Below are 26,224 nucleotides of genomic sequence, written 5' to 3'. Positions count from 1 at the left end.
TAAAAATTACTGTAACGGAGAGAAAAAATAATTTAAAAAAGTTTTTTAGTAGCACTTTGTGCTGTTAAAAAAAAATAAAATAATAAGAGTGAAAAACAGACATGTTTTCCTTCCTCTTTTGTTTATATTTTCTGGATATAAAAAAAAACAAAAAACATGCAAAAATAAAAAAAACATAAAGCCCGATGTGTCACTGAAAAAAAGAAGCAGAAATTAGTTGAATAACCCAAATGATAAAAATGTTATAGCCTTCAAAACTGCACATACAAAAAACCCCAAAATGTGTCTGAGCCTGGACCAGAAATAAGTCCGGTACTAAAGTGGTTAAAGCATAAGTAAACGTTTTGCCAACTTTTGATTTTTTTGGCAGTATTTGTATCATTAATACATTTTGTAATATACTTTATTAACAGATTTTGGCTCCTTTCTGTGCAATCCTGAATGTCTTTATTCTTTTCATTCTTCTGTATAACAGCTGTGGGGTACAGATTTGGAGGACAGGGCTATGTAAAATGTATAGAAAATGAGGGTAGAAAAGGGTCATTTAAACAGTTATATCTCAGGGTCTTAAAAAAGGTAGAGTTTTGTTTTTGGTGTCACATGAAAGAGGAGACTCTCTTCTTTCATACAACACTAAGTTTTAATGGCGCAGAGCGATCTATATTATTTCCAGAGATATCATTGAAAAAACAATCAGGCGTGGGATAGTTATAGTTAGATAGTTGTAGCTGCATATAAATATCATCATAATCCTGACTGTTTTCAACCAGTGATCTCTCTGGAAATATATATAAAACTGCAGTGAATCTCCTCTTTCACATGAGGCCAAAAAAGCAAGCTTCTATGTTTTACAACGCCTGAGATATAACTGATCTGCATTTTACATAGCCCTGTACTCCAAGCTCGTAATCCCTACACAGTTACTCAGTGAGAGGCAGGAATAACTCTCAATACAGAAGCAAAGGAAAGAATAAAGAAATGCCGTATATTACAAAATTTATTAATGAGTCAAATTCTGCCAGAAATCAAAAGTGGTCCGAAAGTTTAAAGAAAAATGCTGCTTCTTCATGCTTTTCCCTCCCATCCACTGCATTGTTCACTCTCTTAAACACTGTTACTCCAGCAGTCCATTCACTCGAAAATTAGTTTCAAGTCCTTGAAATCTATGGAGGTGGAGGATGGGCAGAGCAGAGATTATAGGCATTATAGTAGTTTAAATGTTAGGGACTCCTGATATAGCTGGGTTATTCATTGAAATGTTATCCACCTCTATGGGGAGATAAGACCCTGACTTTGTCTCTGTGCTCTCTACCTGCCTCCTCACCCCTCCATAGAAGTCAGTGGACCACAATTATCTCTGTGTACAAATACAGTGAGGAAGGAGAGGTGAGAAGTAACAGGAGAAAGAAGCATTTTTCTTAATAAACCTATTACAAAGTTTACAACCCTATTGATTTATGAAACCAAAATAAAGTGTTTAGGATTTTAGGTACACTTTAAATGATCAAGCCTTATTCCAAAGGACATGAAAAAGAGAAGCTACATATTATTGCTGTGGTATTGATTTCCATGTAATTGTTTAAATGTGTTTATTTCTTCTCATAATGAAGAGTGAAGTGGATGGAAATTGTTCAGCAAGCTCATATTATCTCATAGTGTCAGATGCCATTAAATCTTTGTGTAAGACTTGCATTGGTTTGAAAGGTTTTGCTTCAGCTGCAGTAGTATATAGACACAAGAAAGCAGTAAATGGCTTATTTCTAGGTGTGATTTGCCAGGCTTTTGTAAGGAATATAACCATCCCTTGTATAGAGTTCATCCTTCTGTCAATCTGCATAAGGCCATAGTTTTACATGGTCAAATATGGGTCAGGAAACTCTGTTCATGTATTGGCTGGATTTTCAGCCGAATTGATGTTCTGAGTTCCCCAACCCAAACTCTGCTGTGTGAAAGCGGCCTCAGGCTGTTGCCTGGGCTCACAAATTCTCATACAAGTTAGTGAATAATTTGTATCAGCCTCTAGCACCAGGTTTAGGACCATTAAGACACCAACTTGTTCTATAGCCAGGGTTTAGCGTCCCAAACATGCCAATTTTCAATATTTCTGAAACAGTTTTGATATTTGTAGGTTAGAGTCCCTAAACCCATTTGTGTTTTGCAGTCAGTGTTTAGTTTGTATTCACACAACTTGCTTTTGTGCTGCTTTTTTTTCTGCAAGAACAGTACTGGATACCTGGAATAAAGCTGTGTGAATGTAACCTTGTGTAACAGTGTCATATACGGCGCCCTGCCCCTTTAAAGCTGACCTACAGCAGTGAAGAAAAATGTCTGGGTTGCTATGGAAACCTGGAGTAAAGCTCTGATTTGTGATACTGTGTGCTGAGCTATGTATGTAATTCTCTGATGTGTGATCCTCTGTGCTGTGTTATGTATCTAATCCTCCGACGTGTGATACCATGTGCTGAGCTGTGTATCTAATCCTCCGATGTGTGATACTGTGTGCTGAGCTGTGTAGCGAATCCTCCAACGTGTGATATTGTGTGCTGAGCTTTGTATCTAATCCTCTGACATGTGATACTATGTGCTGAGCTGTATATCGAATCCTCCAATGTGTGATATTGTGTGCTGAGCTGTGTATCTAATCCTCCGATGTATGATACTGTGTGCTGAGCTGCGTATCTAATCCTCCGACGTGTGATACTGTGTGCTGAGGTGTATATCTAATCCTCTGATGTTTGGATAGCAGTGTTGGATACACCTGGAGTAATACTTTGTGTACGTGGAGTGACCATGTGTATGGCAGTTGGAATATGAGTGAGTCATAGGTTTGTATTGACTAATGCAGGTCATTGTTTTGGGAATACTGTACCCCAGGAATGGTACATCTCAGAGAGTTGAGGCCCAGTCTAAAACCTTCCTAGATACCTAATTTAATCTGTGTGCCAAATTTGGTGAAGCTCAGTCCAATCGTTTGGTCACGAAGGGAGGACAGACAGAAATTCGTGTGTGTGTGTGTGTGTGTATATATATGTATATATATATATATATATATATATATATATATATATATATATATATGTAATATACACACACACAAACTTTTGTGAGTTTGGGTATACATGCCAATGCAGGTTGACAGGAGATACCTTTGCCCCAGTCTTCATTAGCTTTTGGTGAAAGAAGCTTCATTCATTTCTGTAACACTCAAAGTAGAAATGGTAAAGTAATGAGAATTTAGAATTACAAGGCAGATTATTTAATACAAAATGTTCTTTATCGGTAAGGCTCTGGAAGGGAAAGTCAAAATACTAGCACTGACTATAATGTATGTTAGCATAAGCAAATCACGCCTATAGAAGGTTCAGCTCATTGTATTAATTGTATTTTCTTCATGCTATCTATAAATCGTGTATGAAGGCTAGTGGTTACAAGACATATTGAAGGACTAATTTTCCTAACTGGCATAGCAAGGCTTTTCTATTTTCTGTCTGTGAATCTATTCATTCCCATGCTTTATGGCTTGGTTTATTCTGCAACATGAACACTAGTCATATAAACTACTAATGGTGTCACTGATCCGCATGGGTTTGCCACATAATTGGTTTTGAGGTTTTTTTTTCTTTTGTAATTAATTCTTTTTCCCCTCCCTTTTATTTTTTCTTATTTCATTCTGTACTTTTTTTTTTCTCACTCCTTCACTCCTCTTTTTCTCTCCTTCATAGACCATATAGCACACATCATTGAGCTTCTAGGCAATATCCCAAGACACTTTGCTCTGTCTGGAAAATATTCTCGGGAATTCTTCAATCGCAGAGGTAGTTCCTCTTCCCTACAGAAGGCACTGTGATACAGACAGAATGAAATCCTTGCTGCTGTTCTTTGATATGTACCAGATTCCTATGCTATGTTGAGCTTCCATTATAATTGCTAACCTAAGAACTACGGATTTGTACATTCACAATATACTTTAATTGTCATGAAGTTTGATTTCCAAAATGTATTTGATACGCAGATCATGTGGAGGCTTCTCTGATTCTGTCGCATAAACAATAATAATAATAATAATCGTCATATCCAGATTCTACAGCATGCAAAATGATTCTGTCTGTGCCAGGGCCTAACTCGTAAATGTACAAATTGTACTGATAAGTTGTATGTTTCTGTTTTGCTGGCAATGTTCTCCAAATACAGATCACATAGCATTGATCACTGAACTGCTGGGAAAAATCCCTCGAAAATTTGCTATGTTGGGGAAATATTCCAAGGATTTTTTCACCAAAAAAGGTAACCGTGTTCTAACACCACAGAGCAGTGTTTAATCTATCCTTAATCATATGGTTATCTACATATTGTCCACTCTCAGTTAAATTTCACTCAACATTACATACCATAGCAGCAGATTATTGTGAGATTGTACATGATTGTTCCTTGAATTGGCTCTATCATTGGGAATAGTCATTTTTAGCTAAGCACATACTTGCATAGCCTTTAGAAAGGGTATTCCACACCTACCTTTTGTATGTAAATTGCCTCAGTAGTTTTTTAATAAGTCCGTTTTTGTTTTTTTTATTATTCATATGCCAATTGGCCTTCTCTGTGCACCCCAGAAGTCTAATTGTGCACCCTCTCTGCTATTCTCTATGTGTATGAGAGCAGAGAGGCTGCTTTGCTGATGGCTCCTCTCCCTGCTCTCCTACACATAGAGCAGAGGGTGCACACAGACACTTCCAGATTGCATGGAGATTGCTAATTAGCATATGAATAACAACAGACTTCTTCAAAAATTACTTAGGCAATTTACATACAAAAGTTAGGTGTGGAATAGCCTTTCTAAAGGCTATCCAAGGATGTGCTTAGCTAAAAATGACTTTTCCCCGTGATAGAGCCCCTTTAAAATATATTGTGTCCAACTGAAAAGATGTAACACTCTCCTATATAATCACTAGCACAACATGCTGTACTTTCACTGATATGATTTAGATTTAGAAGTCTAATGAACTCACGTTCTCCAAATAATTGTTGGAATAGAATGACAAGGACCCATCAGCTTCCATATTATCTTCATCAGTTGGTTACAAGAGTTTTAGTCCTTTTGTTCATTTCTATTGCTGAAAATCTATTTTATTTATGTATGTGCGGAAGCGCGTGGATTTCCAGAAGCCCCATTTATATGTACGGGACATTTGCAGACATCTCTCCAACAAATCTCCTGTGTGTGAATTTAGCCTTTTAAATATCCATTGTGGAGCTGAAACTGTCTGCGAGAAATACTTTGGGCATCCAAAGTGGCAACCAATCATAGGGCAGAGTTCAATTCTTATAGTGGACTTGAAAAATTAAAGCTGTGCTATGAAGGTTTTCTATAAGAAAACAAATTCAAGTGCTGATAGCCGAGTATATATATATATATATATATATATATATATATATATATCTTACATTTATATCCTTCGATTATCTTTAGGGTTTTGTAGACAAATGATTGTTTGCTCATTCATTTGATTTCCTCTCCCCCTATAGTTTACGTTATTGCCATCTTATTCCCTGTTTATATGAGGGGATGTGCGGCCTATAAACAGCTTATTCGATGTGATCAGTGACAGAACAGCAAACCATCTTCTCTTGTTCATTTGCAGATAATGAATCTTTTGTATGATTTATTGTTCAGGTTATTGTCTCCCACTGAAAAAGGTCCTTAAAGAGGACCTTTCATGTCCTCAGGCACATGCAGTTTTATATACCACATACTATATATATATATATATATATATATATATATATATACACAATGTGTTTCTGCCACTGTATTCTCAGTGCTGCTACCGATAGCTCTTCACTGTCAGAAGGGCATTCCTGACAGTCTAACTGGGACCGCCCCTCCTGACCGTACTGTGTGTAGTGCTATACTGTCAGAGGGGGCGTTCCTTACCTCCCAGCCATGATGTTGAGCGGTGAGGAATGCCCCCCTCCTCCTGACAGTATTCGTCCATAGACTAGTACTGGGGGGACACTCCTCACCGCTCAGTGGCTGACAGTATAGCCCTACACACAGTACTGTAAATAGGGGTGTTCCCAGCTAGACTGTCAGGAATGCCCTTCTGACAGTGAAGAGCTATCGTTAACGGCACCAATTGCTCTTCCCCGGGGCACATAACAGGAAATCCAACAATGTGCTGAATTCAGTGCACTTTCAGCCTTCTAGCGACATATATATATATATATATATATATATATATATATATATATATATCCGCATGTGCCCGTATTGCAGCCAGATTGCAGCATGCCCGTATAGGTATAATAGAAGAAGATCTTTATTTTATACACTGTAATTCTAGAAGGGAGTCTCTGGCCAGAACCAAGTAGATCAACAAAACCCAGGAGATAGATAGGTTAAGGTCACCTGAATCACATGGCAGTTTCACCTTGTGAATCGGTGCCTCTGCTGGTGAGATTGCTGTTTTTCTCTAGATGCAAATGAGGTCTTTGGAGCAACAACGGCAACCTCATTGCTCCTAGCTCATTTGCATATTTACAAAACAACAATTTCTCAGGAACGGAGATACTGATTCTTAAGGAGAAATCACCTTTTAATTTAGATTACCCTAACCTATCTATCTGCAGGGCTGAGTTGATGGTTTCTGGTGACAGACTGTAATGAAAATTGAGCCCAAACTGGCCCTTTGGGGATTTCCTGGAGTTACATATGAATAAATCATGAATATCTGAACAGTCCAATATCCAGGATCCCTAAGCATGAACTGTTTAAAGCAATGCAGTGAGTGTCACTTCCACTTTACAAGCCAATGATCTCACGTTCAAGTATCATGTATCCTGTTTGCAGATCAGTTCTATTAAGATGAATGGGTCAAAGCTGCAGTACCAAGCACAGCCGCTATGCAATGTGAAAATTCTGTAGCGATTACACAAACGCTGCTGTCTTTTCAAACGGCCGATTGGTGGAGGGTCTTGAGCATCAAGTCACTCACCGATCTGATATTATTAACCTCTCTTGAGTATAGGTCATTAATATCTACTGTAACACCCAGAAAACCTTTAAGTTCACTCATTGACAAAAAAAAAACAAAAAAAAAACACAAACTGATAGAAATGTTGAATTTCAGCAAAACTCAGCATGTGGTTGTGTCTCAGGCAGATATGTTAATAATCACAGGGGTGGTCTGATTAGAGACTGGGTCTTACTACAAGTTGGTATAAAAGTGCTTCCCCCACTGCCCCATAAAAAGGCTCTCAGTGGCTACCTCTGGGTGAAAGATTATTGACTGCCACACATGCTCACATGACACACTCTTAAGACATTCTGCCAAGATGATTTGGACAAACTTTGATGATTTGTCCACCAACAAGCATCAGCAGCTCCCACAGTTTCAAAGTTTACTTATCCACCACCCAGACACAGGTCTTGCACACCTCTGTGTCTGCCTGTGTTATTTCCAAGTACTTAGAAGAAGGAAATTTGGTGTCACAGGACCAATTACATGTCCTGCCACTGACATAATCATCACCTTTGTTTGCAGTGGTGCCGTGTATGAGGAACCTAGGCAGACTGGAAACATTTTGTCTTTAGCGAACAATACAGGTTCTGTTTGAGATCTCATTATGGTTGGGTTCAAGTATGGATGTCTCGTGCTGAGCACAAGACATCAATACTGTATGTGACACACTGCTTCAACTGCTGGTGCGATGGTCTGGGGTTTGTGGGATACCCCTAGCAGTGATTTAAGGCAATATTTGCAATATATGTAGGACATCCTGTGGCCACATGTATTGCCTTTTATAGCAGGCTTAGCTTAGGTAACCTATGGGTGTGCAGGATCTACAGACCAGGCTGAAACATCTGTGGGTAAAATGCCACAGGATAACCTATGGAACTTGTGTTTCTTCGTGCCCATCTGTATCTCATCTTTTAATAGGCTAAAGGCAGTCCAGCAGAGTAATAGAGTCTCCTTTCTATTGGTATCATTTTCCCAATAAGCTTTTCCTTTCACTGTCAGCTTACATTCACATAACCAATGGTGAATAGATGTAAAAAATCGATGTAAATGGTGAAAAAATTTAAATTTTTCATGGCCATTTTTGAACCCAAGGGTCACCGTTTTCAGGGATCCCTCACACATTTGACTATATTGAGGGATCCGTGAAAAAGGACACAAATAGAACATTTTTCATTTTTAGAGAATTTGTAGAAACTAACCATAAAAAAATCTGTCAAGGGAAAAGCGTCTATACGGTTTTATTGTAATCACTTACAGATATCACCATTACATTCACACATATAAAGTTTTATTAGATTCCAACAACTCCTTGTTGGAGCGTTATTTTTTTTGTCAATGAGTGTATATTGTAACTGTGATGTGTTTACAGAGTTGTATATTTAGTGGTATCTGATAGACCACTATTATTAGTTTTCTACAGGCATTCTTTACTGTGATTCTGTGAAATTATGTTCTCTAAGATTATTCATTTTAAAGAAGTTGTTTTTTTCATAAAGGTTTCAAATTGAGTTAAAATATAAGAATCAGTGCTCACTGATCTTTAGCTGCTCCAGTTCTGAAGTTTCCCTGTTCCCCTGCTATACATCTGGCTCCCTCTCAACAAAAATGAAGGGTGGCTCAGCCAATCTGACAGAGCACCATTTCCTATGTACAGAAATTTTGACCAATGTGCTATGTGAACAGAATCTGAAGTATGTATTTTATTTATGTCTTTTATTTATTTTTTCACCCATTCTGAGACCTTTATAATATATATATATTTCTACCTGCTTGACAACTGTTTCTTAATCTAAAGCCCCACGTTGTGGAAACGCAGTATGTTTTGTTGCAAATTTTTCTTCGTCTTTTGAGCTAAAGTCAAGAGTGGCTTGAAAAGGCATAGGAAATATAAAGGAAGTGCTTAGACATTTTTGTTTTGTTAATTCCACTCTTGACTTTGGCTCAAGAAAACGCAGCAAAATCTACAACAAAAAATGCTGCGTTTCCGCAACGTGGGGCCTTCACCCCTAATGTAATTTTTTTTTGTTCTGGCCTATCCTTGGCTTTGTTGTTGTTTTCTTCTTTAGTTTTCATTTGTTCTGTGTTTGTTTTTTTGGAGATAATCATTTAATTTGACTTCATCTCTACCAGTTTACTAAAACTGTGCTTCAAACCATTTAGGAGAACTTCGACACATCACTAAACTAAAGCCCTGGAGTCTCTTTGACGTTCTGGTGGAGAAGTACGGGTGGCCTCATGAAGATGCTGCGCAGTTTACAGATTTTCTCACTCCAATGCTGGAAATGGTCCCAGAGAAACGCGCATCTGCTAGCGAGTGCCTGAGACATCCCTGGTTAAGTTCTTAGAAAATGTTTGGTCTTCAGAGTTGCTCTGCTCCTTTGGATCTAACCGCTGACTTTCACAGTATCTATAAAAGGATTATGAGTGATCTGGCTTTAGCCTCAGACTTTCTTTTTAAAGTACTGTACTTTGTTTCTGTTTTGTTTTCCTTTGCTTGGTGTGCGCTGTGGTCATTGGAAAAATTAGCCTCTATGTCTTCAGCTGTAAGCTTTACTGACCCACTTTTTTGGGGATGGGGACTGGGGAGAAAAAAAATGAAAAAAAATAATGAAATCTGGTCTTGTTTTTCATGTTACGTGGCATTCAGATGTCCAATTTTTTGAACAAGAAGTACATTTTTCCATGTGTCTGCCAGATTTTGTAACTATTTATGAAGATAAGTTTTAGCAGATGTTGGGTAAATCCAAGCTTTTGAAAAAGAAAAACAGGTCTAATAAAAGGGCCCTGTAAACTTTTTACCTTAACTGAGGGATTATCATACTTGTACTATAGTGTATGTACATTCACTTTGTAAATGTTTATTTTCATTAACACCCTTGCATTGTGATAGAGGGCTGTTAGGTTATCTGCCCATCTAGCAATGAAGGGTTACTTACAGGTAAGGGGATTACAGTTCCAAAGCAGATCTATCTCCTCAACGTAATTTTAGCTTTGTGCATGTCATGAATTTCTGCTTTTCTAGAAGGTGTGTAAACATCTCCTGAGTTTCGGTAACTGAAGCTGCTCCTTCTTTTTTTTTTTTTTTTTTTTTTTGTCTTTTAAACAATTACCCCATGTGGCACTTTAGGGGAAGTTGACTTCTTTGTAGTTGAATCAATGTATTCACATTAAAACACTCATAATTTTTGTAGGTTTTAAAATTGCTGCAGCAACATTTCATCTTTGCAGGTGAGGCCAAGCCCATCTCTGTATACTTTCAGCTACCTCCTCTTTGCAAAATACATTAGTCTGCACACTCACAATAGACCATTTGCATTGTATGCCCAATGAGTCTGCCCCCATCTGTCTCTTTGGCACAGAGCATAGGAGTATATGGAGAAAATACACTTCTATGACATAATGCTCCTTAAACCAGAGTGCTGCTGTTTTACCGTTTGTGTTTAGGGTGGGTGGGTGGGGGGAGTTAAAACCTATTCCAGATGTATATGTAGAAAATTTATTGCATGTCTTTTTGTTGAGGAGACGTGTAAACAAAAATTAAGAATTGTTTGATTTACTAATACTACTTCAGAAGTGTGTAAAAATAAGTGGTGTTCAAGCTGAGGGAAGTTTGAAGAGCTACTAGAAGTTGTGGGGTATTTAAAGCCTTGTGTAACAGCTAGGATCTCGAATCTTAGGTAAGAAAGAGATTCTCGACTTTTGTGGCTAAACTACAATAGTTAGTATTCTTGTAAGAGCATATTAATGTTGTACTTTGTTAGCTATGGAAATTGCCACTGGGGGTTATGATGTGTATGATGTCCAAGTTAACCTTTATTATATTTTTGCACATATGCAAAATAACTTAAAAGATTTTAAAACCAACCTTATGCTTCGGTATGTAGTGCAGTGGGCTTAGTAGCTATCATTTGGTGTAATATTCTGAGCATTAACTAGCCCATTTCACAATTGCTTAGTTGTACATATAATTCAGCATTATTTTTTTAAAAGAAATGCACTGGTTACTTGTATTTTGGATAAATGAACTACTAGCAATGAATTTTCCCTTTCAATATTCAGATTGTTCATGTGCTCCCTTTACAATACAGAGTAGGAATACAAATGTTCTAGGTGATACAGATTTTAGAATGTAAGCAGAGATCTGTTTAACCTTTTTTAGAAGTCTGTGGGTTGAATGTAAATTTATTTCTGGTTTTACAAATTATGGTGCCACTTTTTCTTTTCTCAACTTATCCATTGCGGTTTAATCACAAGCCTTTGCAATAATTAGATGTGAAAATACCCCATGTTGTAACAGTAACCAATTGTGAATTAAGGTGCTTGCAGTCGTCCAATAAAATGTATGTTTTTTTCATATCCAGTAGTCTATTAGTCTTCTTGGCATACAGCTGGTGCCCATAGATGATCGATAACATTTACATTTGAGGAATTTGAAAGCCAAGTCAACATCTTAACTCTTTGTTGTGTAAACCATTCATAACCATTGCTGCAGTGTGGGATCCTGTTGCCATCTCTTCTTCAGGTAAGAGAGACACATGCACCCAGTGGTCCACTATCTGTAAAGGTAAGTGCGGTTAACAGATCACTTTCTAATGTTGCGTTGTTTAGTTCTACGGCTCACATTCTCTTCGCAAGCACCTTTGGTAGTAGAAAATGGTCAGTCAGCACAGGTCCCTTGGTTGATCTGAAACTACACAGAACACAAAAAAAACCTGTCATGACTTGCTGTGTATGTGCCTAAAACCTTACTATCACTAGTGAGTGTTACGAGGTTCTCCAGGATTTGGAACAACCTATGGGGAAGTCGAGGTGAGGCATACTTGCCTGCTCTTAGTACTCATTCCTTCTCATACCATGGCTTGTGGCATCAGATACCTTAAGACTCACATGGCCACTGAGACTAGAGATGAGCGAGTACTATTCAAAACGGCAGTTTCGAATAGCACACTCCAATAGCAATGAATGGAGCCGGCTGGCACGCAGGTGGGGCCGGCATCCTGCCGCTTAACCCCCTGCGTGAAGGCTGCGTCCATTCATTCCTATGGGTGCGTGCTATTCGAAACTGCCGTTTTGAATAGTACTCGCTCATCTCTAACTGAGACCAATCAGTGGCTTTAGTAGCCATTGGAGATGGTCTGGTGATATCGTTCATATAGGTGACTGGTGCCTTACCAGCCACCACTGAGGCTGCAATAGATATGTTCCCTCTAGCATGGAAGATCATTTATCTATAAAAATGCACCAGACTAAAGTATTTGATGAGATTGCAAGGTCTGATGGGGTGCCATGGCAGCCAGATAGCTGAGCAACGGCCTCCTGACTTCCGCTCCCTATAAAACATAGGCAGCCTGTATTGCATTACATTGCACTGGGGATCAGAGATCCCAGTTTCAAGTCCCCTTGCGGGACAGGTTAAAAAATAAAACTTTTTTTAAAAAAAGCAACTCGCCTTTTTGATTTAAAAAAAAAAAAAAAAGAAGCACATAGCGTAAACAAAAAAAGTGATCAAAAAGTCATAATACCAAAAAATGGAACCAAAAATAATTACGGTAGCCCCATAAATAAAGAGCCCTTACTTTTCTCCATAAACTAAATTAATAATATTATTGTCTAAAACAGTGGTTCTCAACCTTTCTAATACCGTGACCCCGCAATACAGTTCCTCTTGTTGCGGTGACCCCAAACCAAAAAATAATTTTGGTGGCTACTTCATAACTGTAAGGGCTAGTTCACACAGGGGGCGGTATAGCGGATCCATAGCGGATTTAGGCACTGAGAGTGACGCGGGGAGCCGCGTCACTCTCGGGTCAAAACACGCTTGCCACGACTGTCGCGGCTTCCCCCCCGGAGTCGGCTCAAATTAATGGGACGACTCGGGAGGTTGCTGCCGCCAGGCAGACGCCACGGGTCACCGAGCTGTGGAATCCACCTGAAGAAAGGGCAGCCTACTTTTTTTTCCGTGAGCGTCAGCATGCCACTCACGCAAAAAACAAGCCTGGCGGTCTAAATAGACCTCCATTGTGAGAGGGCGGATCATGACGTGGATTTCACACCATAATCTGCCCCCTGTGTGAACGGGCCTTAATTTTGCTACAACCCTTACCTCCCAACTTTTGAAAAGTAGAAAGAGGGATAAAATGTGCGGCGCGCAGAGCGCGCCGCAACAAATTTGGCTACGCCCACTTTTATGTTGACTCCGCCCATTCTCATTAATTTTTCACGTGCTCCCACCCAGTATAATCCTCCTACAGTCACCCGTAAATTATATGTCCCCCCTCTATCTCTCCCCCAGTTTCATATAACCTCTTCATCTGCCCCATTTCATGTCCCCTCCATCTCTGCCCCCAGATTCATGTCCCCTCCATCTCTGCCCCCAGATTCAAGTCCCCTCCATCTCTGCCCCCAGATTCATGTCCCCTCCATCTCTGCCCCCAGATTCATGTCCCCTCCATCTCTGCCCCCAGATTCATGCCCCCCCATCTCTGCCCTCAGAATCATGTCCCTCATCTCTGTCCCCAGATTCATATCGCTCCATCTCTGCCCCCAGATTCATGTCCCCCCATCTCTGCCCCCAGATTCATGTCCCCCCATCTCTGCCCCCAGATTCATGTCCCCTCCATCTCTGCCCCCAGATTCATGCCCCCCATCTCTGCCCCCAGATTCATGTCCCCTCCATCTCTGCCCCCAGATTCATGTCCCCTCCATCTCTGCCCCCAGATTCATGTCCCCCATCTTGCTCACACACAGCCTGAACCCTACTATTATGCGGACACACAGCCTGAACCCCTCCTAACATACTCACACACAGCCTGCATACCCTCCTATCATACTCACACACAGCCTGCATACCCTCCTATCATGCTCACACACAGCCTGCATCCCCTCCTATCATACTCACACACTGCTTGCATCCCCTTCCCACCCCTTGCTTACACATGCTGTCTCTTCTCTCCATCTTACCTTCCAGTCTCCACTCACTGCAGCCTTCCCTTCCTGTGTAACTCGGCACTGTACTGAATAGCTCCGCCTACACCAGAGTCCGATCACATGGTCATGACGTCATCACAGGTCTTTCACCCCCACTAGGATCTACCCTGCTGCAGACAGTAGCGCGGCTTCTCAGCGGCTAAAGCCATCGGAAATATGTATTTTCCGATGGCTTTAGGCGACCCCTGTGTTTTGGTCGTTCGACCCCCGCCGGGGTTGCGACCCACAGGTTGAGAACCGCTGGTCTAAAACATAATGACCTTCCGACAAAGTTACCATGTCATTTTTAATACAGAGTAAACACAGTAAAAACAAAATGCAAAGAATTACAATAGAAGTGTGGGGTTTTTCAGATAGACTCCCAATAAGTTCATAAAAGCTAATCGAAACATTATTTGTACCCCAAAATGGTGCAAAATAAAAGTACAACTTGCCAAAGGGTTGCAAAGACACCCTGAAACCCCTTCACTAATATTAGTGAATTGGGTAGCTTTCCAATCTGTACTATAACAATGAATAGATGCTGTAATGGAAAAAAAAACCATGGCAAACACCTGTGTGCGTTAAAAAAATATATATACACATCATCATAAGTAAGCACAGAGGTGTATAATCACACCCTTAAAGTCATTCACATCCTTATGCCTGTTCATTCCTGCATCTAACACATTAACTTCAAGAATTCTTTACTTGTTGATTTTGTATCTCATCTTTCACCATAAATAAGGTGCACCCTCCCCCGAATCTGGGGTGATGAAGACTGCTTTTAATAACATCAGTCTTCACTAATATGCTCCAATGTTTTCAATGTGGTAATTCAGACGTAGTATTTTGCGTTTTCAGGATTCATTTTAATGGACTTCAAAAAGTAGAACATGTCCTATCCTTGTCAACTTTCACAGATCCCTCAATAGACCGAAAACTGATCCCAGACAAATGCAAAATACCCATAAAGAAACTGTTTCATCCCTTTTTCACAGCCGATTCAGTCTGCAGTCGTATGAATATAGCCTAAGGGTATAAAAGTGCAGCAAAAAATACTGGTCATTTTGACCTGGCTTCACTGAAAATTGGATGTTATTCATTTTCAGTATTTTTGGGTAGAGATGGAACAGAATGACTTTATCTGATGTAAGACCTCATTCACATCTGCATTCAGTTCTTCATTCGGGGGGTCCACTTGGGGATCCCCCGAACAGAAACCTATACGTATTAAAAGGCAGTTACTTGGGAAAATCACGGACCCCCATAGACTATAATGAAGCCCGAGTCGCTTCTGATTGGTTTCCGCATGAAATATGTGGAGAGAAAAGACCTGCAAGCAGCACTTTTCTCTCCGCATGTTCCTTGCGGAAACCACACGGATCACATTATAGTCTATCCCAGGGGTAGGGAACCTACGGCTCTCCAGCTGTTGCGAAACTACAACTCTCAGCATGTATACTTATTCTGTTGTTCTTGGAACTCCCATGAAGTGAATGGAGCATGCTGGGAGTTGTAGTTTCACAACAACTGGAAAGCCAAGGTTCCCCACCCTTGGTCTATGGGGTCTGTGTAGTTTCCTTAGGTAACCGCTTTTTAAAATGCATATAGGTTTCCGTTCAGGGAGTCCCTAAGTGGACTCCCCAAACGCAGATGTGAATGGGGCCTAAGGAATGAAAATGTGCATTTTCTATTTCTATGCCCAAATTATTTGCAGACCATATAATATATACACTATATGAGTGTCAGTTGCTCATCAAATACTCATTAGTGAGTGTACCCACTTATGGTAAATCCATATGGTCCAATAGTTTTTGTGTGCTTTCTGCATTGAACAATATATATTCTTAACCTTACAATACATAATTTAACAGCTTTTTTTTTTTTTTTTTTGCACGGTAACAGTTGATTGACTAGTTCCTCGTGTCACATAAAAACTTCCTAGCAACATGAATCGGCCATGATGAATCTTATATTGCCCAATCCTTTATTTCCCCAGGAGATACACAGCTGTCAGAGAAAATACATATGTGCTAAGCCAAACATACACTCACCGGCCACTTTATTAGGTACACCATGCTAGTAACGGGTTGGACCCCCTTTTGCCTTCAGAACTGCCTCAATTCTTCGTGGCATAGATACAACAAGGTGCTGGAAGCATTCCTCAGAGATTTTGGTCCATATTGACATGATGGCATCACACAGTTGCAGTCGCAGATTTGTCGGCTGCACATCCATGATGCGAATCTCCCGTTCCACCACATTCCAAAGATGCTCTATTGGATTGAGATCTGGTGACTGTGGAGGCCATTGGAGTACAGTGAACTCATTGTCATGTTCAAGAAACCAGTCTGAGATGATTCCAGCTTTATGACATGGCGCATTATCCTGCTGAAAGTAGCCATCAGATGTTGGGTACATTGTGGTCATAAAGGGATGGACATGGTCAGCAACAATACTCAGGTAGGCTTTGGCGTTGCAACGATGCTCAATTGGTACCAAGGGGCCCAAAGAGTGCCAAGAAAATATTCACCACACCATGACACCACCACCACCAGCCTGAACCGTTGATACAAGGCAGGATGGATCCATGCTTTCATGTTGTTGACGCCAAATTCTGACCCTACCATCCGAATGTCGCAGCAGAAATCAAGACTCATCAGACCAGGCAACGTTTTTCCAGTCTTCAATTGTCCAATTTCGATGAGCTTGTGCAAATTGTAGCCTCAGTTTCCTGTTCTTAGCTGAAAGGAGTGGCACCCGGTGTGGTCTTCTGCTGCTGTAGCCCATCTGCCTCAAAGTTCGACGTACTGTGCGTTCAGAGATGCTCTTCTGGCTACCTTGGTTGTAACGGGTGGCTATTTGAGTCACTGTTGCCTTTCTATCAGCTCGAACCAGTCTGGCCATTCTCCTCTGACCTCTGGCATCAACAACGCATTTCCGCCCACAGAACTGCCGCTCACTGGATGTTTTTTCTTTTTCGGACCATTCTCTGTAAACCCTAGAGATGGTTGTGCGTGAAAATCCCAGTAGATCAGCAGTTTCTGAAATACTCAGACCAGCCCTTCTGGCACCAACAACCATGCCACGTTCAAAGGCACTCAAATCACCTTTCTTCCCCATACTGATGCTCGGTTTGAACTGCAGGAGATTGTCTTGACCATGTCTACATGCCTAAATGCACTGAGTTGCCGCGATGTGATTGGCTGATTAGAAATTAATTGTTAACGAGCAGTTGGACAGGTGTACCTAATAAAGTGGCCGGTGAGTGTATATGTGTATGGGGCGGTCAAGTGGAATAGCATTTGGTTGAATGAGGATTTGACCTACAGTTCTTTAAGGTGTAGGAACACCTTAAGATTCTCTTCAGCTTATGTCAAACGCTTATGTATTTTAAACTAAACATTCTTAGTATTATTGCGATGACTAAGCATATTTTACAAGGTTCTGGATACAGAATCTCTGTGGTACAATGTGTTATATTGGAGCCATAACCTACTATGGAACCAGGCGCATACTGTATCTTATCTTAAAGTTGCAGATATGTGTCGTGCGTTGTAACTACTCAATTTGGAGGCGAAAACTGCAGCAGATTTTGCAGTAAAGTCATGACTTGTCTTTACTATAGAGTTTTCAATTCAGCAGTACAGATCTTCACTGCAGCCTGTGGACTAAAAGCTCCTTTACGTGTGCAGATAATTGATGCAGCCTTGCAATAAGTAGTTTACTAATGTTCATCTGATGAACCTTTGCATGCATATGTTTTATTCATTTCAGTCACCTTGCGCATATTTAGTGCATTTTTCCATTTTGTAAATGATAGTCTCAAACAATTTTTTTCAACATAAAAGTTGTGATCGCAGACAAACGAAACAATTACCACCTCTTATTTGATCATTGGTTTCTCATAGTTGAAATCGTTTCCATTGCCTATTCTAATGCTGTGCCATTCCTGTTATTTGCTCTGGATATGTAGCAATGAACTGCCAACTGGGTGATACCATTCCTCTTGTCAAAGTGGTGTGTCTGTTGGCACCGATTGGATAGTGCGAGAGTATAAAGGGACAAATTCCCAGTTGACAATCTGTTATAAATTTGCAGTAAAAAGAACAGAGGAACGACAGAATTAAAAGAAATGATGTTTCGTATTTGTTTTATGGTGGATAAAATGATCCACTAAAACAAATGTCAGGAGTGGTGACAGGTCATATTTAAAATGGGGGGGGGATAGGGGGGGTACTCTGCCTTGTTCATCTTTAAGATAGGCCAACAACTTTAGATTAGTGGGTGTCAACTCTTGAACTACCAGAAAGGCATCCAGAGATGGGTCAAAAAACATATTAAAGTTGCACCCTAAAAGAAGTATGCCCTCTAGGAAAGGTCAAGCGTATGAATGGGCCTTGATTTTCAGAGTCCCGCCCTGGTCTGAATTCAGAAGATACATATTGCTTATGATATAAATGTGGGTATGGGCCTTGGTTTTCAGAAAAACGAATCTACCATCAGAGTCATTCAAGAAGTCAAGAACCATTTAAGGCCGACGACTCCCAAGGAGCAATCGAAAAAAAACCTTGCAAGGTTGGAAAAAGATCCACAGATTTAGTAGCTTCTGTCAGTACCCAAATTCTGATATTGTTCTTCTGATTACAATTCTCTATATCTTCATGCAGGAGATAAAATTGTTTAATGTGAAAGTCCGAATAATAAGAGAGACCATCCACAGCAGCCACCAGTGCTTCATGATTGGAGACCAAGTCCTGTACTTTAAAGGGATTCTACCACTAAAACACATTTTTTTCTAGTTAACACGTCGGAATAGCCTTTAGAAAGGCTATTCTTCTCCTACCTTTAGAAGTGCTCTCCGCCGCGCCGTTCGTTCAAAATACCGGTTTGTACCGGTATGCTAATGAGTTCTCTCGCAGCGATGGGGGCGTCCCCCATCGCAGGAGCAGCGATGGGGGCGTCCCCATTGCAGCTCGAAAACCGACCGCAGCGCCGCCTCTATGGTCTTGCGTATCCTCCCCTTGCTTCTTCAGCGTCCTGTCGCACGCCTGCGCAGTACACTCTGTTCGGCGAAGATTGCCGAACGTACTGCGCATGCGCAAAATTGCAGTGCCCGCACTATGGCTGGGACCGCAATGCTCCAGGGCCGACCCCCCGTTGCCATGACAGCCGGGAGCCTTGTTAAAGGCTCCCAGCCGGTCTGCAAATTCTCTCTTTTGCAGGCTGGTGTATACAGCCTGCAAAAGAGATGATGATTTTTTGCAATGCATTAGCATTGTAATGTATTGCATTAGTGATCAGACCCCCTGGGGTTCAACACCCCTAGGGGGTCTAATAAATGCAAAAAAAAAATTAAAAAAAATATAAAAAAATATAAAAATTATTAAAAGTTCAAATCACCCCCCTTTCCCTAGAACAAATATAAAAGTAGTTAAAAACTGTGAAACATATACATGTTAGGTATCCCCACGTCCGAAATCGCCCGCTCTACAAATCTATAAAAATATTTTTCCTGTTCGGTAAACGCCGTAGCAGGAAAAATAGTCAAAAGTGCCAAACCGCCGTTTTTTCACTGTTTTAATTCTGATAAAAATTTGAATAAAAAGTGATCAAAGCAATAACATTTCCCGAAAATGGTAGAACTAAAAAGTACACCTGGCCCCGCAAAAAAAGACGCCCTATGCATCCCCGTACACCTATGTATAAAAAAGTTACGGCCGTCGGAATATGGCGACTTTTAGAAAAAAAAAATTTTAACACCGTTTTGGAATTTTTTTTAGGGGTCAAAATGTAAATAAAACCATATAAATTTGGTATCCCTGGAACCGTACCGAAACACAGAATACAGGGGACATGTCATTTTGGCTGCACAGTGAACGCCGTAAAACCAAAGCCCGTAAGAAAGTCGCAGAAATGCATTTTTTCTTCAAATCCACCCCATTCTGAATTTTTTTCCTGCTTCCCAGTACATTATATAGAATAATTAATGGTGGCATCATGAAGAAAAAATTGTCCCGCAAAAATTAAGACCTCATATGGCTCTGGGAGCGGAGAAATAAAAAAGTTATGGGGTTTAGAAGGAGGGGAGTCAAAAACGAAAATCAAAAAATGCCATCGGCGGGAAGGGGTTAATGTCTATTTAGCGCAGCTCCTGGTTGGTAGAAGCTTTGGATTTGCTCTCCAATTGTCTGTCAATGTGAGAGCTGTGGAGGAGAAAGGCAAAGCAGTAGCAGCTGTTGTGTCTGGTACTTGGAGGAGAGGAGTAGGGGGAAGCGCTGCTGTAATCCCAGGCCCCTGAGATGGAAGGGAGCCCAGGAAAGCCATGGCAGAGGGGCAGGCAGATGGAGAAGGTGGTTCTGCAGGTATTCCAGGATCTGCGGAGGCTTAGCTAAGTGGGATACCAGGAGACCAGATAACTGACTGCTAGAGAAGAAACAATCCAGACTGTCTGGAGTAGATAAAGAGCAGAACCCCTGTGATAGCTGAGGGCTCTTCGACTTCTTCCTCTTATTTGGCCCAAGGGAGATTAGGTAAGATGTGGTGCAGACACTGCATTGGGAGCCCCATAGGAAAGCTTCCTGATGCCGCCATTAGTAGGACATGCCACGTTTTATATTTTGTTTACTTATATAGCGCCAACATATTCCTCAGCGCTTTACAGATATTGTCAACACTGTCCCAAGTAGGGCTCACAATCTAAATCTCTTATCAGTATTTCTTTAGAGTGTAGGGGAAACCCACATAAACAATGGGAGAATATAAAAACTCCATGTAGAAGTTGTCCTGGATTCTAGCCTAGGACTCCACTGTTGCTGCAAGGCATCAGAGCTAACCACTGTGCCGCCATCTTGGGTATTTTCTGATGTTTTGCTTGCTGTATATTGTAAAATCAATGGACTTAGGATACCAATATAAACTTGGTAATGATAGAACTGGGAGACTTTTATCAGTTCTCATCTGTCATGGTAACAGACTGCTGACTCTAGATCTTGATCCAGGAGATAGTGATTCCCTGGAATCACCAAGATGCTGGTGCCCATGTGATGCTACTCTTGTTGTCTTGGTTGCATTTGACCAAGGCATCTGAAGAGTTAATGCCTGCATACAGCACACAGAAACACACCTTTAGAGAAAATAACCACATGTCTGTAAACCTCTGAGGTACTGGGAATGTGATAAAAAAAATAAAGCTGAAATAAACCATTATCTTTGGTGTTAGTCTATTCCCATTTCCATTGTTCTTCTAGTTCTTCTGTTCTATCATAGGAAACATAAGAGCAGTAAAGATGGGTCTATCAAATAATGAACACGAACAGAAGCCACGAGACCCCATAGATTATAACTGGGCCCATCAGGTATCCATTATGGAACAGGTAATTTTGATGGACAAAAGCAGAATATATATTTTTTTTTTAAAGGGGCTCTGTTATCGAGGCTCCTAAAAGAGTCTTCAATTCAGATGTGAACATGTCCTTATTATGATGTTTACTATTCTTGAAAAATATTACTGATCTGAACTGACTCGAGAGGGAATATATGCTAGGATTCAAGCTCTAGAGTTGTAAAAGTCTTGAATTGTAAAATATGTGGCTAAGGTATGTGGAAACCTCTTACTTCAACTGTAGCATCCAACTTAAAGGAACACTTAGTGAGAAGTATTAAGAACCGCGATCTCTCAGCAGAAGCATTGCTGAGAACACTGTCTATTCTGACTAATAGCATCTGCTCCTTGAAAGCAATAAGACATTTTACTTATCAAGACTAACATTTATGGACAATACTAAAATGCTATAACTTACTGCATGTGCATTTTTAGGAATCTTGATCTTTTAGGTTGGGTTCACATATCATGAGTTTGTTTCAGAATTACAGTGTGTAAACTGACATGGGAAATTCTCAACCTGTAATTTGAGGATATTTGATGCTGGTTTACAGACTTGGCCTACGGTGTCATTTTTATGCCACCTGAGAACTCATATATTATATGATATGTAGTATTAATGCTGTACCACGAGGAGGTGTTGTAACAGCTATATGGGGTGGTGAAATACTTTTACAATGTATTACACATGTCACAATAGCGTAGGAGAAATATGCTAAATAAAGCATGCTTTTACTATCCTCATCATGCTCTGAAATTTGTAAGGATTTTTTTCTGCTACATTTTAGTAGATTTTTCTACAACCCATTCACAGGCATTGCATTACATACATTTTATTCACTAAAATAAAATAAAAACTGGGACTTAGGATGGCTCCCTATAAGTTTGAAGGGGAAGCAGTAATGGCCTATTTAAGTAAATAAAAATATATAAGGTGTGTGTGTATAATAATATATATACAGTCCTATGAAAAAGTTTGGGCACCCCTATTAATCTTAATCATTTTTAGTTCCAAATATTTTGGTATTTGCAACAGCCATTTCAGTTTGATCTATCTAATAACTGATGGACACAGTAATATTTCAGGATTGAAATGAGGTTTATTGTACTAACAGAAAATGTGCAATATGCATTAAACCAAAATTTGACCGGTGCAAAAGTATGGGCACCTCAACAGAAAAGTGACATTAATATTTAGTAGATCCTCCTTTTGCAAAGATAACAGCCTCTAGTCGCTTCCTGTAGCTTTTAATCAGTTCCTGGATCCTGGATGAAGGTATTTTGGACAAACAATTCAAGTTCAGTTAAGTTAGATGGTCGCCGGGCATGGACAGCCCGCTTCAAATCATCCCACAGATGTTCAATGATATTCAGGTCTGGGGACTGGGATGGCCATTCCAGAACATTGTAATTGTTCCTCTGCATGAATGCCTGAGTTGATTTGGAGCAGTGTTTTGGATCATTGTATTGCTGAAATATCCATCCCCGGCGTAACTTCAACTTCGTCACTGATTCTTGAACATTATTCTCAAGAATCTGCTGATACTGAGTGGAATCCATGCGACCCTCAACTTTAACAAGATTCCCGGTGCCGGCATTGGCCACACAGCCCCAAAGCATGATGGAACCTCCACCAAATTTTACAGTGGGTAGCAAGTGTTTTTCTTGGAATGCTGTTTCTTTTTGGACGCCATGCATAACGCCTTTTTTTATAACCAAACAACTCAATCTTTGTTTCCAAAATGAAGCTGGCTTGTCCAAATGTGCTTTTGCATACCTCAGGCAACTCTATTTGTGGCGTACGTGCAGAAACGGCTTCTTTCTCATCACTCTCCCATACAGCTTCTATTTGTGCAAAGTGCGCTGTATTGCTGACTGATGCACAGTGACACCATCTGCAGCAAGATGATGCTGCAGCTCTTTGGAGGTGGTCTGTGGATTGTCCTTGACTGTTCTCACCATTCTTCTTCTCTGCCTTTCTGATATTTTTCTTGGCCTGCCACTTCTGGGCTTAACAAGAACTGTCCCTGTGGTCTTCCATTTCCTTACTATGTTCCTCACAGTGGAAACTGACAGGTTAAATCTCTGAGACAACGTTTTGTATCCTTCCCCTGAACAACTATGTTGAACAATCTTTGTTTTCAGATCATTTGAGAGCGGGCTGTCCATGTTCGGCGACCATCAAACTTAACTGAACTTGAATTGTTTTGTAGAAAGAAATGGTCCAAAATCCCTTCATCCAGGATCCAGGAACTGATTAAAAGCTACAGGAAGTGACTAGAGGATGTTATCTTTGCAAAAGGAGGATGTACTAAATATTAATGTCACTTCTGTTGAGGTGCCCATACTTTTGCACCAGTCAAATTTTGGTTTAATGCATATTGCGCATTTTCTGTTAGTACAATAAACCTCATTTCAATCCTGAAATATTACTATGTCCATCAGTTATTAGATATATCAAACTGAAATGGCTGCTGCAAACACCAAAATATTTAGAACTAAAAATGATTAAGATTAATAGGGGTGCCCAAACTTTTTCATAGGACTGTATATGCAGCAGTGGCCCACTAATGTAGCGGGCTCTGTTGGAAACATGTAGGACTCTCCCAGCTGGGATGCAAAATGCTTCCAGTTCCAGAGAATCAAAATAATTTGTTATTCCCCCACATAGAGGTGACTGGTACCGTGATATTACAAAAACAGGCCCAGTGGATCTTCAAACTGGATAATGTCAAACTGAAAGGTCTATGTGACGCTATATAACTTATCTCATTATCTAATTTGTTATACCCGGTAATCTGGTATTGGTGTTTATGTTGATACCATCTGATTTAATGTCACCATTTCATTGATTATTCTGAATGGTCTCTTTAATACATGTTGAATCTGTATCTACCATCCGAAAATAAATGATTTTTGGTATTATGTTATGTGGGTCTCCTGTGACCTCCCATGAACACCTCAATGGTTCTGCTGTCTCTGGTATCCGATGGCAAAAACACTGACACGTGAGAGGGTAATAAATGCTATATAGGATGTATCAGCTGACTTGGTCCAGCCTTATCCTCCTACCTACTACATTGGATCTGTATTTTAGAGATCTAAACTCTAAACACTTTAATTTATGCCTCTGTTTGCAGATCCCTTTGTGCCGAGATGTATGTGAACTGTGCGTTGCATACAGCGCGTCATTGCTTCATTGTCCATTAGTTTACAGATACCTTGGCTTCTTCTGGCTTCTGTCAGGGTTGTAAGCATCTCATTTCTATAGAGACTTCCCCCATCCACCAGAGTGATGTCACTTTATAGTGCCCTCTCTGAGCTGGAGGGATGTGTTTCAGTAGATGAGGCTGGCAGAGCCTATATTAACTTGGGGGGGGGAAATTTATTCAAAATCCGCTATTTGCAACAAGAATAACCTTGCCCAACATTTCCATATTCACAGACTGGAATTTGAAACAACTGCTTGGTAAAGTGGTTATTGACATTTCGGAGGACCATAGATAGGATCTTCAGCGATACAGAGAGATCTACTCCCTGGGGGAGCCTAGATGTAAGAAGATGATGCTCAAAGTGTATATTTTCGTATTGTATCCAGAAAAGTACGGATTTGACACTTGTTTTATGAAATGTGCACAAGATCATCTTGCAGGTAGAGCCATTCGTCCGCTATCATTAACTGTAGTTACCATGTAGAAGTCCTGGAAATGGACTTGTGGTAAATGTACATATGAGATATTGTGTGTGACGTTTGCTGTATGTTTATGAAAATTTAATTAAAGTAAAATGGGGGTGAAATTTAGACATTCAAAGCATAACAAAACTTTGGCTCCTTTCTATAAAATCTTACATTTCTTTACTTTTTCCAAGGCTTCTATATTGAGAGCTGTCCCTACTACTTTTCATTGTATATGGTGTCTCAACTTGTGTGAAATGAAGAGAAAATGAGGGTAGAGTCAATTCAGACCCTTATGTTTTGGGCATAGAAACTTGGGGTGTGGCTTGGTGATGCAGAGCAAGTCTCAAGTCTGTGAGCTCCTGCCCTGGACTTCCCTGGTGCCGCTCTATATCGCAGGTAAGCAGCGCTTAGGAATCTGTAGATGGAGAGGACACAGCGGGTACCTGCCCGGTCATCCTCTACTCCCCCCTTCCTTTCTCAGGGAAAAGTATTACATCATTTTTTTGGTGTCCCTGGTGCTCTAGGACACTATGAGGATCTGTCCAAGATGGTATCTGAAGCATTACGCACAGCTCTCTCTCCTGCTACCCGCCACGTCACCGCATTCCATGCCCAGATCCCTTGCCCCAATGGACCTGGTCCCAACCATCCTGGACCCAGAGATTCAGGTGACACTGGGGGCATCCTCTTACTGGTCCTCCAATGCAGCCCAGTCCTCTCTGACCTTAGGCTATATCTTATAAAGACTGTCTGGCATTACCTCACTCTCCTGCAGACACAGATGCCATAATCCTCTGCTCTTGCACACCACTTCCAGAGTCTCCATAATAGCCAAGCACTAGTATGGTAACCCAGGAGTGCTGGCTCTGGTACTGGCACTGCTTCTCCCCACAGGACTGGGGTAAAAACTCCTGGCAGCGCGCTCCCTCTGGCAGATTCTCCCTCTTAGCTGGCTGGATCTGGTCTTTCGGCTGCTCCTTGTCCAACTGTTTCTCCTGGTGTCACTCTGGCTGATATATTAAGAAAAAACTACAAGCTCAGCACCATCCCCAAAAAAGCAGACGTGGAGGATATGTTGCCCATTTAGAACAGTCTTACAAAATTGAATTGTCTACAATTGCACTACTGTAACACCTGGAGCACCAATTGGAAACACTTGAGGCCTCCTCTATTCTC

At 40.6% G+C, this 26,224-nt stretch overlaps 2 protein-coding genes across 5 annotated transcripts in view; both read left to right on the top strand.

Moving 5' to 3' along the window:
* Positions 1–11,372, top strand: part of SRPK2 (SRSF protein kinase 2) — a 121,369-nt gene extending 109,997 nt beyond the window's left edge. For 2 of the 4 annotated variants that reach the window (XM_075274107.1, XM_075274110.1), the window contains 2 exons: positions 3,723–3,815; positions 9,177–11,372. In XM_075274107.1, the coding sequence (XP_075130208.1) occupies positions 3,723–3,815; positions 9,177–9,361 (278 nt within the window). In that variant the 3' untranslated portion in view covers positions 9,362–11,372. Of the gene's footprint in view, positions 1–3,722; positions 3,816–4,191; positions 4,285–9,176 lie in introns of all 4 variants that reach the window. The other 2 variants (XM_075274111.1, XM_075274109.1) reach the window with 2 other exon arrangements.
* Positions 1–26,224, top strand: part of ATXN7L1 (ataxin 7 like 1) — a 488,131-nt gene that overhangs the window by 286,616 nt on the left and 175,291 nt on the right. The window lies entirely within an intron of this gene.

The sequence above is a fragment of the Leptodactylus fuscus genome, chromosome 5 (genome assembly GCF_031893055.1).
Source record: "Leptodactylus fuscus isolate aLepFus1 chromosome 5, aLepFus1.hap2, whole genome shotgun sequence".
Lineage (NCBI taxonomy): Eukaryota > Metazoa > Chordata > Amphibia > Anura > Leptodactylidae > Leptodactylus > Leptodactylus fuscus.
This window is presented reverse-complemented; position numbering and strand designations above follow the sequence as displayed.